General features: G+C 43.0%; 1 protein-coding gene across 4 annotated transcripts in view; it reads right to left on the bottom strand.

Annotated features, from left to right (window-relative positions):
• Nucleotides 1–13,411, bottom strand: part of LOC129089834 (protein furry homolog) — a 42,123-nt gene that overhangs the window by 9,985 nt on the left and 18,727 nt on the right. For 2 of the 4 annotated variants that reach the window (XR_008531173.1, XM_054597251.1), the window contains exons 21-47: nucleotides 12,995–13,254; nucleotides 12,658–12,847; nucleotides 12,271–12,395; nucleotides 11,726–11,783; nucleotides 11,430–11,521; nucleotides 11,052–11,224; nucleotides 10,404–10,564; nucleotides 9,802–9,912; nucleotides 9,120–9,274; nucleotides 8,709–8,808; nucleotides 8,451–8,622; nucleotides 7,551–8,044; nucleotides 7,278–7,446; nucleotides 6,951–7,041; nucleotides 6,783–6,865; nucleotides 6,183–6,333; nucleotides 5,813–5,916; nucleotides 4,628–4,813; nucleotides 3,611–3,812; nucleotides 3,082–3,203; nucleotides 2,777–2,964; nucleotides 2,315–2,409; nucleotides 1,643–2,223; nucleotides 1,353–1,450; nucleotides 1,103–1,273; nucleotides 834–974; nucleotides 116–295 (exon numbers count right to left, since the gene is read on the bottom strand). Coding sequence is in view for 3 of the 4 variants with exons in the window: in XM_054597251.1 (XP_054453226.1) it covers nucleotides 116–295; nucleotides 834–974; nucleotides 1,103–1,273; nucleotides 1,353–1,450; nucleotides 1,643–2,223; nucleotides 2,315–2,409; nucleotides 2,777–2,964; nucleotides 3,082–3,203; nucleotides 3,611–3,812; nucleotides 4,628–4,813; nucleotides 5,813–5,916; nucleotides 6,183–6,333; nucleotides 6,783–6,865; nucleotides 6,951–7,041; nucleotides 7,278–7,446; nucleotides 7,551–8,044; nucleotides 8,451–8,622; nucleotides 8,709–8,808; nucleotides 9,120–9,274; nucleotides 9,802–9,912; nucleotides 10,404–10,564; nucleotides 11,052–11,224; nucleotides 11,430–11,521; nucleotides 11,726–11,783; nucleotides 12,271–12,395; nucleotides 12,658–12,847; nucleotides 12,995–13,254 (4,653 nt within the window). In the remaining variant the exon portion in view is untranslated. Of the gene's footprint in view, nucleotides 1–115; nucleotides 296–833; nucleotides 975–1,102; nucleotides 1,274–1,352; nucleotides 1,451–1,642; nucleotides 2,224–2,314; nucleotides 2,410–2,776; nucleotides 2,965–3,081; nucleotides 3,204–3,610; nucleotides 3,813–4,627; nucleotides 4,814–5,812; nucleotides 5,917–6,182; nucleotides 6,334–6,782; nucleotides 6,866–6,950; nucleotides 7,042–7,277; nucleotides 7,447–7,550; nucleotides 8,045–8,450; nucleotides 8,623–8,708; nucleotides 8,812–9,119; nucleotides 9,275–9,801; nucleotides 9,913–10,403; nucleotides 10,565–11,051; nucleotides 11,225–11,429; nucleotides 11,522–11,725; nucleotides 11,784–12,270; nucleotides 12,396–12,657; nucleotides 12,848–12,994; nucleotides 13,255–13,411 lie in introns of all 4 variants that reach the window. The other 2 variants (XM_054597335.1, XM_054597417.1) reach the window with 2 other exon arrangements.

The raw sequence follows: 13,411 nt of genomic DNA, 5'->3' as shown, positions 1-13,411 counted from the left end.
CGCACCCTGGAAAATACAGGAAAAAATACAGGGGAAATGAGACAAGCATTACGCTCTTCCCAAGCTACAGGGACTTTCAAACCAAGAACAAGGTAAAAGAGAAAGCGCCTCTAACCTCAGATATGTCAAAGTGGAAATCCAGCGTTTTCCCAGGCAAAGCCTTGGAGGAGCGGTCCCATACGCGGCTGATGTCCTCATAGGAGAGGACACTTTGTGGGGAAGAAGGCTGCACCAAACTGGCTGATCGAGACACCACCAGCTTCAGGATATTCAATGCTTCCCCCCAATGGACAGTCTATAGTTGACACAGACATACACACATCAATTCACAGTACACGCAGACAAAAAGCAACACAACCACATGTTTAGAAAGAAACCACCACAAATGTCTCTCTGTGTGTTTTAATACGGTCTATTTTTGGAAACAAGTGTTCTGGCAGTTGAAGGAAAGTGGAATCAGTAAGAGAATAAGCAGAGGCCTAGCCTGCGGCAGAAGGGCAGACTGTTTATAGTTTGGGTGTGTCTACAAATTTACTGCACCGACACATGACAGCATTTTTCCCCTCCTTTTTTTCCCATGAACACTTACAAAAGGAACAGGGGACACAAGACTCTTACTCAGAGAACCATGCCTAAAGGTTTCCGGTGATCGCAACTGAGGTAGGCGATCTGAATCTTTTCCTTTAACAAGCACATATATCTCAAAAAGTAAAAGTGTTACCACATAACTATTCAAAATAGATATTTAGCAATGGACAAAAAATCACTACAAGGCATACTGTCACCACATATTTAAACTGATTATCTGCAGTAGCACACATAGTCAAACTCACCTGGACAAATTTCTCAATTGTCTTGAGAACCTCCATGTTGAACGGTTTGGCTTGAATTCCACTCAGGTCCATGTGACTGAGGAGGCTGTAGATGATTTGTAAAAGAGTCTGCTGCATACTGGGGAGACCCTTCTCCAACAGCTGTTACAACAGAACAAAATGCCATTAACTAATGTAGCACCCTACGAAAAGCTGTTATATATAATTACTGTGCAACCCTTTTGCTGCCACTTGGCAAATATATGATCAGCTGATGTGGCTGCACAAACCTCTGCCATGTAAGTGACCAGGTTGAGGGTGATATCCGAGAAAGCCTCGTGAAGATACCGACACACCACGTTCACCCAGGAGAAGCAGTCTCGTGTGTAGGAGTGCGTTTTATACAGAGTCATCACGTGAGCAAGGTTGGAGAGCTTAGCGTTCTTCTCCTCGAGGCATACCTACGCACAAAAGGTGCATTAGCTTAAAACACATTAACTTTAAGGGAAAATTAAGAAAGAAATGTTAATGGAGCCAAACCTGGGCTATCTTCTCTGCAACATCTTGACAGAACTGTGTGGGCCCATCAAAGTTCTGCACCAGATGTGGGAGCAGGCAGAGAACATTCAAATGAAAACCTAATGGATGAAACAGACAAATTCATTAAATATATCACATGTAAATAATCACGTATGCTTTTTTAATGTGCTCCACCACATAATTACAATATTGCCACAATATTACAGTTTACAGATGTCTAAAATCTAAGAATATCAGCATTCATATAATCTGTTTTAACAACCCCATATCGATTGATTCCTACAGTGTACCTATGGCTTGTGACGTGTCCACCACAGGCACTCGTGACACAGGTGTGAGTTGGCAGAGGAGCTGGAGCGTGAGGTCAGTGGTAGACGTCGAGGTGAAGCCCTTCAGCAGCAGCTGCTGGAGCCCAGTGAAGCTGCTCCATTGAAGTTGGCTCTGCAGCTTCTCCAGCTTCTCCCTGTTCTCCTGTTTGTCTAGCGACATGTGGCCCAGTAGCTTATTCAGCAGTCTCAAGGACATCTGATACTCAAACTCGAAGTCCGACTCCATCAGTGACACTGCCACCCAGAAGATGGTGGCCAGCAGGTTGCTGGGGTGGTTGATGTTGGTTGGGTCGTTTATGTTGTCTTTCGATAAGGACGAGCTGCGGGTCTTGGCTAACAAATCCTGCTGTTCACAGGCTTGGATGCGGTCCAGCGTAGCGCTGCGAGGTGGATCAGACCACCTGTCCGCCTCGCCAAACTTCTTGGGGACAGAGGAGCTCCTCTGATGTCGGCTCCTCTCTTCCCTTCTTAGATTGAGCTGCCCTGTGCTCTTCCTGTTGGACAGCAGCTTGAGGCTGGTGAGGAAATCTGGAGACGAGGCTCTGGATTCAAACAAACAACAAGTAAAAGTGACTGTGTGTTTTAACAAATAAATATTCTTTTGACTTAAATATATGTACAGGAGACACAAACCTCGTCAAGATGGCCATGAGATCATTGTTCTTGAGACATTCAGCCAAGTTATCCACCACAGATTCCAGTGTAAGTAATACCTCCATCACATAGCCCTGCAAGAGAGAAAAGAACGCTGCAGTTCTGTGGAGAATCTTTCCTGTATCATGTAATTATAACAGAGCACTTAATTGCTGACGGAAATAGATAAAAAAAAGGTACAGCTAGATTTAAATAATATTTGATGGAAAGGCAGTTCAAGGATATGCTGATTAGAATTAAATGATCTAGGATTTCTGCTTTTAGATATTACTAGCTTTGTTCATGTTCTCATAAGAGTATATACTGTTTTTTGAAGCAATTCCTCAGTTTCTGCAAAGAATAAATTCCTACATGGATGATCGATAAAAACTATTGATGTCTAATGCTCTCATATCCACATTCACAAATCACACGCATCATGTACACACAGAGAGCACTAACCTGCACCTCTTCTCCATGCTCTCCCACGACTTCCACCAGCCGTGAGAGCAGGTCGGAGACAGCGTGGGCAGAAATGGGCTGCCGGAGGGCCCGAAACACCTGGAAGGAACGGCCAGCGTAGTGGCGCGATGAACTACACAGGGCCGTCTGCAGCGCCACGTCACTGAGCTGCTGCTCCAGGTGGAAATCTAACGAGGACACAGATGAGAGAGCGCTAGTGAAAATGAAAATGATTAAGTGGTAAAGACAGGGTTCTGTAGTTTACTTCATTAGCAATGTCTGTAAAGGGTTAACTGAAGGGTTACCTGACTTGGACTCTTTGAACACAGAAACCACATGTCGCAGAAAGTTTGTCAGCTGCCCAGTGCTTTTTGAAACGTAGTTCTTTGCTGAAATGTCCTCATGGCACCACAGTGGTCCATATGCTCTATAAAACAACAGTTTTATAGTAACTAACAACACACAGTACAGTACACTATTGTAGAAAGTGGGACAATTGACTGTTCTGCATACATTTTACCAAGCCAAAATTCAGATGTTACTCTTGTTTTCTTCTGCAGAAAGCTATTCTAAACAAATCCAATTCTTAACATTTCAAGAGAGTTTGCAAGATGTCAGTATTAACTGCACTAACGTTATTCAAATATCTTATCTAATCTACTCATGTAATATTCTACTGCACTATTCATGCAGCACCACTAGGTGGTAATCTACATCAAGAAATATGAGAAAGCAAATCAGCGCATCAGAAGGTTATCGCTGCTGTGTAACATGTATTTGATGTGCACCTGCTGGAAAGGATTTAAATGGGGGAAGAGCATATAAAATCAGCACCTTGTGGTTAAAAACTCAATGAGCTTGTTAGCCTTCTCATCCATTTTATTGGAAGTCACCAGCTCCTCCACCTCATGTGAGATCTCCGGCAGGTTGTTGCTGCTGCCTCCCAGACTCAAACTGGACGAGGTAGAAGAAGAACTCAGACCAGAGTCTGGCACAGGAGACGCTTGACACTCCCGCAGGAAGTCAAAACATCCTCCTGAACACAACAGAGGAACAGGTTTCTGATCAGAAACAGGTTACAGCGGTTCATTTGGATGTTTGATTTTATTTTCCGAACTGCAACTTGCATGAGAAAACATATCGGGAGCAGCGTAGCCTGTGTTTTGACATGTCTGGAATTTGAATCTAATTAGCCTTGTCTACTGATAAGATATATTTATTGTCTGTCAAGTTTAACTATTACGTTTATGCACACTTAATCCCTTGTTGTTCATTTACAAACTGATAAATTCTACAACATATTACACAAATTATACAAATATAATTAACGTAAAGACATTGCAAAGACTGAGAAGAAGTTTTCTTTGGATCTCAATGGCAGTGTGATAGAACACTATTTTTATCATACAAGTTGTTTTCAAATTGTCCAATTTACAAAAAAATACTCTGGACATTTCAATGTGTCTAGACGTTTGCAAAACAAATAATCAGCAGGGGAACAGGGAACTAAACCAGCCAATCCAGCCCAAGCAGATGGCTCCAATTTGGCCAAGACGACAAAAATAGCATAATGGAATGCTTTAATGAAGACCTTTGATGTCTTCTGTGCTCGATATTGCTTTTGGCACAATGTCCAAATATTTTCGGCCCCGATAAGAAACATATCTATGCTCTGAAAGGAATGGTAGCATTCCCCTCCTGTTGTGGAAGTTTTTATTAGCCAGAGAGAAGAGCAATGTGTCAAGCCAAGCAGCTCTGTCAACAGGAGCCAGATCTGCCCCAGGCTTTCAGTAAGAATGTGTTGTAGGTGAGAAAAATCTGCTGAGTATTACTAAAAGCCCATATTTTTACCTGAAGGTAAACACTCCGGCTGGAGACTTGGTTTGCAGGTGAGGGTCTTGGCGCCGTTGATCTCACGTGCCTGCAGTAAAACTGAGGCGATGGTCTGGAAGTTGTTGTTACAGGACAACGTGATGAGCAGGTGGAGGAGTAGACGTTTGCTGTGCTCAAACACCTCTGTACGGTAGTGATCCATACCTGAGAAAAGGAACGGACAAGTCAGCCTGTTTCAGCACACTGTGATCTTTAAGACAAGGCAGCATTGTAGTCAAGACCGCTTGAACCAAGATCAAATCATGACCAAGACCATAGTGTATAGAGACCAAGACAAGACCAAGACCTTGAGGGGATGAGACCCAGTCAAGACCAAGGCCAGACCAGTGCGAGTCCACCACTGCATGACTTATGATACAATGTGGAACATGCAAACCATAAGCACTCCTCACAATGATCTGAAAGTTCCACATTCCCATAAAAAAGGCAGAAATCAGAATAATTCTCATTCCCCCCCTCTTAATGACATTTATACACTATTTATGTGTGTATGTATGAGTGTACCATAAGGAATGATAAAATAATCAGAGGGCATTGCAGAGGGGAAATTTTTTTCTATCACCCAAGAAATCTAATAAGCTGAAGTCAACTTAACCATCTTTATTCAACACTCATTTTCTATGTTTTACCATCCACTTTATGCATTACACTTTTCTTGTTTCGTAGTGCTTGTGAAGGTGACAGCCGTAACAAAAAATTTAAAATCAGAAATGTGTTAAGTTATTGGTTGCACTTGAAGCACGGAGATTTACATCCAACTACAGTAATGATAATAAATAAATGAGACAATGCACAGGCACAGTGATTGATCTTGACCTGTCTTGAAATAAAAGTCCTCTTTGTCTGAGCCGAGACAAGCCCAAGGGAAGACCTTCAAAAAGTGGTCTCGAGACCAGATTGATCTTAAGTACTACAACACTGAGACACAGTGTTGGTTGTAATAGCAACCACTAGAGTTTCTTCTGACTCGGGTGAGACCAATAGTCACTTGACAAAAGGCCACAAGCCAAAAAATGCTCGGGGTTCAGATGCTCAAGCGAGAAAATTGCCATGAGATTTGTTCTGTATTACATCAAATATGCAAATATCATGTAATCACACGGATGGGTTTTACTGGAGTGACTGGTAATAATTTGAACTCACCCAAAAACAAGGCATGTAGCAGCAAAGGCAAGTGCATGGCCCAGTCCTCCCTCACACTGTGGTCTACCACCATCTCTGTCATGAAGATGACTGCTATATTACACCTAAAACAAACAAAAACATCAACTGTAAAGCCTCTTAATAAAATGAAACACAACAAATCACCAAACATATCAAATCCCCAAAAAACACCTTGAATCCAACAGCATCAGATTTAAAAAGCTGAGTAGTGCTGCCTTTATCTGCCGGCATTTAAAGGTAAACTATGCCAGGTTATTTAAGTTTATTTAGTAATTATCTAGAGTAATTATTTTTTAGACATTTTAAACCTCAGAATCACATTTTTCTCTAATGCATGCAACAGTCTAACCTGTGCAGTGGTCCCCTGGGAGTGATGGTCTCTGGCAAGAAGTCCACCAGTGGAGCCCAACAGCCTCCATTCAGAGGCATGGGCAGAGGATGGGGCTGATTGGACTCAATGACAACCATCAGCCAATCAGCATAGGGGGGCAGAGGTTCACCTGAATCATTACAGAAAATTTAACTGCTGGCATTAATCCAACAAACACACACACATGAAAAATTGCAATCAAATTGCAATCAGAGTATACAAGTATATGACAATATAGAAGAGAACTTCAAAAACTTTTAAAGCTTAGTTGTCAAAGGGTGCTTTTCATTACTACTCACATAAGTCTGTAGGACTAAGTCAGATCAAGTGAGAGTATAACAAAGTCGTTTTTGGGTCATTGGCAGCAGTGCAGAGGCCCTGGGCCTCACTACTTTTATTTCAGTGCCAGTTCTCACAGAAGCCTTTAAGATCCCCAGGCTACTCTGCACTGCTCATGCATTATCAATGACACCATGCCGGCCACCATCTTACCCTCCAAACCAGCCTGTGTATTCCACACTCACCAGACCATGACAACCACATTTTTTCAAAGGTTGTCTGGTACAGAAATAAACTCACTCTTATCTTCGTCGTAAGATCCTCCTGAGCTGTTGCTGTAGCGTGATTCCAGGCGGTTGTGGGCTCTCATTAAGTGGCTCAGCCTAAGGTCAGATAGAAAATGATCATGATGTGCATCGGTAGGACTAGAATTCATCCAATGATAAGTTATAAGATCCTGCTCCCTACCTCTCCTCATACTCCTTTACAGTCTTGGTATCATCTGTGTCAGGAAAGCTCTCTTGGCCTGCAACAACAGTATTGCTACTTGAAGTGGTGCCTAGAAAAAAGAAGCTTATATTTTTCAGTATGTTCAAAGGAAAGTCAACTGAGCATGATCTTTAACACCAACACAGCTTCACATTCAACACTGGGATCCGTCCAGAGCAAACACAGTTTTCTATGGTTTGCCACAAGCTGGTTCCACTGGAGCATTTGGGATTTCCTAGTTAGTTGTTCTTTCCCCATTAAAAAAATCAGATTTCAACTGGTGTTTACTCTGTTCAGTAGATGTACCTGAAGCTGCTGTGGAGGCCTTGCTTGTAGCAGTGAAGCGATAGTAAGGAGGGCTATCACAGTGCTGCACCACCGGGTTGACTGGATCCGTTTGTTGTAACTCAAATATCAACTCCTCCATGGTTTGCATGGTGTTGTTCCGGCACAGATAGATCACCACCTTCTTGATCTGAACAAATAAAGCACAGAACATCCGTGACAAACTGGAGAGAACTAAAAACGAAGTAGCTACATGATGTTTTGAGGTTGGCCTAGATGACACATATATCTTACATATGGCAGGAGGGTGGTATCACTGCTGACACCGCATAAGCTGATGAGAAACTGCAGCGCGGTCCTCAGATTGTTGCTCCACCTCTCATTGCAGACCAAAGCATTCCAGGAGTTTTCCATCTCTGGTCCAGGTAGGTCATCTCCATACTGAACAGAGGGGTTAAAAAAAGGCGACATGTTACACAATAACTGATAACCAAGGCCCCATTTCCTCAGATTTCCCCAACACAACTTTACCTTGGCAGTCATGAACATGAGGTTATTGAGAACCATAGACGTGGCCTGTAAGGAGCCCCAGCCAGTGCCCTTCAGTTGGTGGGATGAACCTGTGCTGGTTGTCCGGATTGAAGCGCTATAATCTGAGGTGCACGGTGTGAAGACCGGGATCAGCAGGCCGCTGTCCACCAGCTCAATGTTACCGAGCCAGGGCAGGAGGTATGTCAGCATGATCTGCCTCCCATTGGGATGAGTGGTGGGGAACCTCTGGCTAACCTCTGGAACAAGCAGGGGAAATTCAATACTAACATCAGAATAACATCAGCGGGTACTGCTGTGTTTATATTCTACATAGAAATCAAACATGCTGTATACTCAGCTTCACCATAATCGTCCATAATCCTGATCCGCATATGAATTCAATTTAAGCCTGGGATTCCCTTCATCAATTTAAGTGCTCAGTGTTTCTGTGTTCAGTGGGAGTGTCCATATATACAGTATGTGTGTGGGCAGTGGAAGAGGAAGACTACTCTGGAAGATGAGCGCGTAGCATTTAGTGGGAAACCATACAAGATGACAAGCCTGTGAGAGTATTACAGCAGGCGGAAATACCAAGGCTATGTAACCCTATCAGTAACCCTATTGTGGCCACATAGACAGAACACACATGTCACAAACAGCTACCTGAGAAAAGAGGAAGCGTGAGTTCAGGGTACATCCTGGCCAGCTGGCTGGAGAGCTGAGGTAGGGAGACACTGTACAGAGGGGGCAGTGGACCGTGGGTGCCGTAGAGGATGCTGTTTGGCTTCTGCTCTGCAATCTTCTTAGAGTATACAAACAACTTTGCTTCAAGAATCTGTTTAAAGAAAGAGGAGAAATGTGTCATTTATCCATTAAACCCTACAAAGAAGCACAGAAAGCAACTGTGTTTGTATATCTCACCTGCATTAGCTGCATTGAAATCTCATAGATTTCCCTGTTGGTGTCTGATGCCTTGAAGAGGACCAGATTCAGCAGTGTTACTATATCACTTGGATAGTTTCTGCTAGAAATGAAAGACAGAGAAAGAAATAACTTAATGGTTCAGTATTTAGCTCTTAAGTGTCCCACATGATGTTTGGGATCATGTTTTTGAGATAAAGCAAAATAAGGAAGTCTAACTTCAGTTTAATAATATGCCACTTAAGAGAATCAGCTGAGGTGACGCTTTGAAGAGCTAGTATGCTGGTGGTTTCCCTACTTGGACTAGAAATCTGGATGATCATACCTGATGGAACTTAACTGCCCTTAATGAAAACAGTGTTTGTGCACAGGCAGTCGACCTTATAGCAGAGAGATTGTGAGATTTTGTACCTGCTGCCACAGACTGTAGCAATGGCTTTGAAGCAGCCTGAGGCGAGCTGGTAGGAGCCTGTGTAGCAGCGATCCACAGCCCAGTTGAATAGGTTGACCTGGTCGGCATTGAGCTCCAAGAGAAGGATGACGACTTCACAGCCAAGCTGGTGGACCTGAGCCAGGAGCAGATACCAACACGGACTGTATTTTCACATCGTTTTTAAGCATCACCTATTCCTGATTTAGCATTACACAAATATCTGAGGCTGTGTGTATTTTTCAAAGAGAGGGGAGTCAGTGTATTATCATTCCAATCGCTTTACTTCTGTCATACCAAAAATATGATAAATTAAATTTTTCTTGGCTACCTGCCCAGTGCCTGCTACACATCAAGCCATGTTATGATAGGACAGAGCCTCAAACTCAATTTTGACAAGGAAGAATGTGTTAAATAAGCATGCAGGTGATTTATCTTTTATCACAGTAAACGGGAATAAAAAGAACATCAGACAAATTTGTTTTTGATACAAAAACTCTCTTCATTACTTGCCAGCAATCCTGCTAGACAATGGTGAGCACTTGGCAAAGTCTTGTGTTGGGCTTTTAGACAAAGCAATCCTTAGCAAGCTAACAGAAGGGGGGCTTTCTGGGTCAGCTCTTTGTTTAAATGCACCTCGGTGGTAATGCATTGGCCACATACCCGCTGATCCTGACAGGCGAGTATATTATCCAGCCACTTGTAGAGGTATCCGTCTGGAGAGAGGCCAACGTTGTCAAACACAGGCCCGCAGCACAGCACAGCAGACATGGCCTGGAAGAACAAACAGTCAACAGTTGCAACAGAATGGACGCGGGATGTAAGTGTTCCCAGAAGCCTTTTAATGTGCCTTTACACTGCAGCACTCATGTTGACCAATCAATAAAGTCTGTTGTTTCTTTAGACCTAAAGATAGAAGTGTGCTGAGAGATGTGAAAATCTAGGGGGGATTTTTGCTCACAGTCACGCTTCAGTTTGGAAGAGAGTGTGCTGTACTTGAGTTTGTATTTGTCTTGTGGGTGGAGACGAGTCCATACCAAACAACAGGATTAAATGAAATATTTCGGCTAGGATTTTTCTCTGATGCAGCACCACCTGGTTTTGGTCAACAAAGTAGGTTAGATAATTATTTACCCTCAACATATTTCTCTGTATCATTCTACAATAGACAGAGGACATTTTAGGACTTATTTATGCATTCGGGGGATAATATTATTATATGTAAGAGATTGTTGAAGGTGATAGATTGCGTTATGTATGTTTACCTTGAGGGCACAATATTGATATCTTGTGATCTGGTGATTCCTGTCACTGTAGCGGTCCAGAGGGGTGAACATGATGCTGAAAGGACCGGCCCACTGACTGAAGAGGATGAAAAGGTGATGCCGCAGGCTCTGCTGTGGAAACAGGAAGCGCCTGTGGTGCACTGGGGAGGGAGACAAGAAAGCCTGTTAAAGGTCTGCTCATTGTGAGAGTGAAGAGTCAACCATAAATATTCAAGCATCTTAAACCCTTAACTAACTACTAAAAGTGCATTCTCGGATATGATAACAAGGTGTTGATGCCCCTTGACAGATCATTAGCCATTCACTGGGGACCTGTGAAGGCTTGGCAACCCATGAGTCATCGACTATCCTTGGCTGCTCTGTCCTTAAGCTGAACTATTTTTGGACCTACATCCCTTGGGCTACGTACAGATCAAGATCAATATCAGGAGTTTTGTGCTTCATGTGCTGTGCTATTCCCTATCCCAACAGGGGCCTATTATAGAATTCACTATCCACAAATTGATGAAAAGGACAGATGGATTTTCTCAGGCATCCATATAAAAAAAAAGTTTTTCAGCAATTTATCAATCCAACCTGCAGAGCATTAACAAGAAAGGCAGTTCAGGCTGAATCTTTCCTGAGTACCTGGTACACATTGGATGAGGTTGGCCACCATGGCGCTGAAGTGAGCTCGGATGTCCTTGAGGATCTCTGCATCTTTGTCATTCTCAGCTTCCAGGAGCATCCGGGTTAGATCCACATACTCTAGGAAGAGAGCGCCCAGGGCGAGGGTGTCACGTTCCAGAGCTCCGTTTGTACTGTAGGAAAAACAGGGAGACGCCCAGTGAAAAGAAATTACAAACCTAACCTTTCAACATGTATTAATGCTAAGAAGTTATATAGCACAAAGCTTATATCTTGATGATCGTGTTTTGCTATCTTACTTATGCTCCCCATTCGTGTACAGTGACTATGATACTGTACAGTATAGGGCTGTAATGTGTCAACAAATGCTACACTAACCTGTCACTGATGACACCTGCATCAGCCAGCAGCTCAAAGATCCGCAGCAGCTGCAGCCTCAGCAGGTCTCGTCGTTCACGCCTCTTCTTGTTCTGCAAACAATTATTAAGAGGAATCCTTCATGACTAACGTCCTGGTGATATTATTATTAATCTTTATTTAGTTACTGAGATGTTCTGAGACACGTCAGCCTTTTGGTAAAGTCACAGAGCACCATCAAGCTCATTCACAAATAAAATCCAGTAGTATGTGTTTTGGTTATCTCATGTACTGTGCTGTAAATACAATGAACCAACCTCAGGTCTTCTTTCTAACGCTTCTTTCATTAGGGGATGTAGCTCTTCCACAAGTTCCCTGTGTGCGGGCAGTCAAAATATACACAAGTCATCGTGAGGCAAAACGCTTTATCAAACAACTATTATAAATACATTCCGTTAAATGGACAAATTACACTTCAGTAAGGCTATTGTTATTTTCTGAGGAAAAGAGATTTGAGCTGAAATAACAGATTTTTAGTAAACAATTTAGATACAGCTGAAAATGGCAACAAGTCATCACTCAACTATAATCCCCTGTTTATCTCCACTTTAAATCCACACAAACACAGGTCAACGTGCACTTTAACTACAGAGAGAATAATGGATTAGACTTCAACTTTAATTTGACTGGTCCTGTCCCATTAAAGAGACAACGACAATACTTCAACTACAATGAGCATCTATACTATTTTCATGACTTTGACTATTGATTGACACAATTGTTTTAAAGATGGATAGCAGCATCCATCTTTAAAACAAATGTGTCAATCAATTATAATAAAAAATGATGCTTTCTGATATACCTGAAAACAAGGGAATTGGTGCGACCAAAGCCAAGAACTAGTGACTCTGTCAACTCGATGCTCTCTGCTCTCATCAGTGGAACCAACTGCTTCAGGAGCCAAGCCACAGATGGGCTCCCGATAACCTGAAACATCAAACATTGACGGTTCAGTCTCACACTCATAAATGTATCACACTGCTTAAAGACAACTAATTACACAGTGCTGCATTGAGGTGTTTCTGTGAAGTTAAGAATATGCCAGTGTCCTGTTCCATTCATGTGAGATTGCTTGTGTGTAATTTGATGCTTAGAGTTTGAATGTCAACAAGCACCCTATGAACACCTGATCCTGGAGAGATGAAGCACTGGGGGACTTAATAAGGCAGAAGGACCGCTAGGCAGCTACCTTGTTATCGTAGCTGACACCGCTGTCGGGCGTGGCGGTCGTGATCTCAGGTGTCGAGGCTCTCAAATGGCCGGGGCTCATGATACTGGGCTTGGCTACCCCGAAGCAAAGGATCAGGTAGTTTCTCCACAGGGTTACGTAATTTTCCCCGCTGCCAGACATGTTGGTCTTCTTTGCATACACTGGGTTACTGGTGAATCATACAAAAAGAAAATTATTATTTTTATCTCAGCTTTTTATAACAGGGGATCTTGAGGAAGTTGATCCTATGCAATTGGGAATTGGTACCAAGTGGCTATTCTTAAAACAGGAATGTTGCATGTTTGAGGACACTTACTTTGGGTCTACGAGGGGCATGAGCATCTGCATCCGAGTGAAGGCGTAGGGCCAGGCGTAGCTGAGAGCTGTGGAGCAGTGCTTGGGCAGGTTGTCCTGTCGAAGGAGGCTGTATACACACAGCACCCAGGGGTCCTTCACGGACTGGGCAAAGATCCACACGTGTGAGGGGCTCCTAATGTCATAATGGCTGTTTACAAGCAGTGCGTTCCACTCCACGAGCCACTGAAGGTCCACGTGGTGGCCAGCTGGCAGGGCAGCCTGCAAACAAACAAGTGACAGAGTAGGGTCAAAGGTCATGACTGAACAACTCATCCAAAAAGCAACATTTCTTCCGTCTCTCTCTTAGGCCTGATGCTTAAGATTAATTATTTAAATATAAATAAGGCAGTTATGAAACAAAATTCCACATCAGATA

The sequence above is a fragment of the Anoplopoma fimbria genome, chromosome 1, assembly GCF_027596085.1.
Source record: "Anoplopoma fimbria isolate UVic2021 breed Golden Eagle Sablefish chromosome 1, Afim_UVic_2022, whole genome shotgun sequence".
In the NCBI taxonomy this organism is placed as follows: domain Eukaryota; kingdom Metazoa; phylum Chordata; class Actinopteri; order Perciformes; family Anoplopomatidae; genus Anoplopoma; species Anoplopoma fimbria.
The sequence above is the reverse complement of the archived record's forward strand: the minus strand, read 5'-3'. Positions and strand labels throughout refer to the sequence as shown.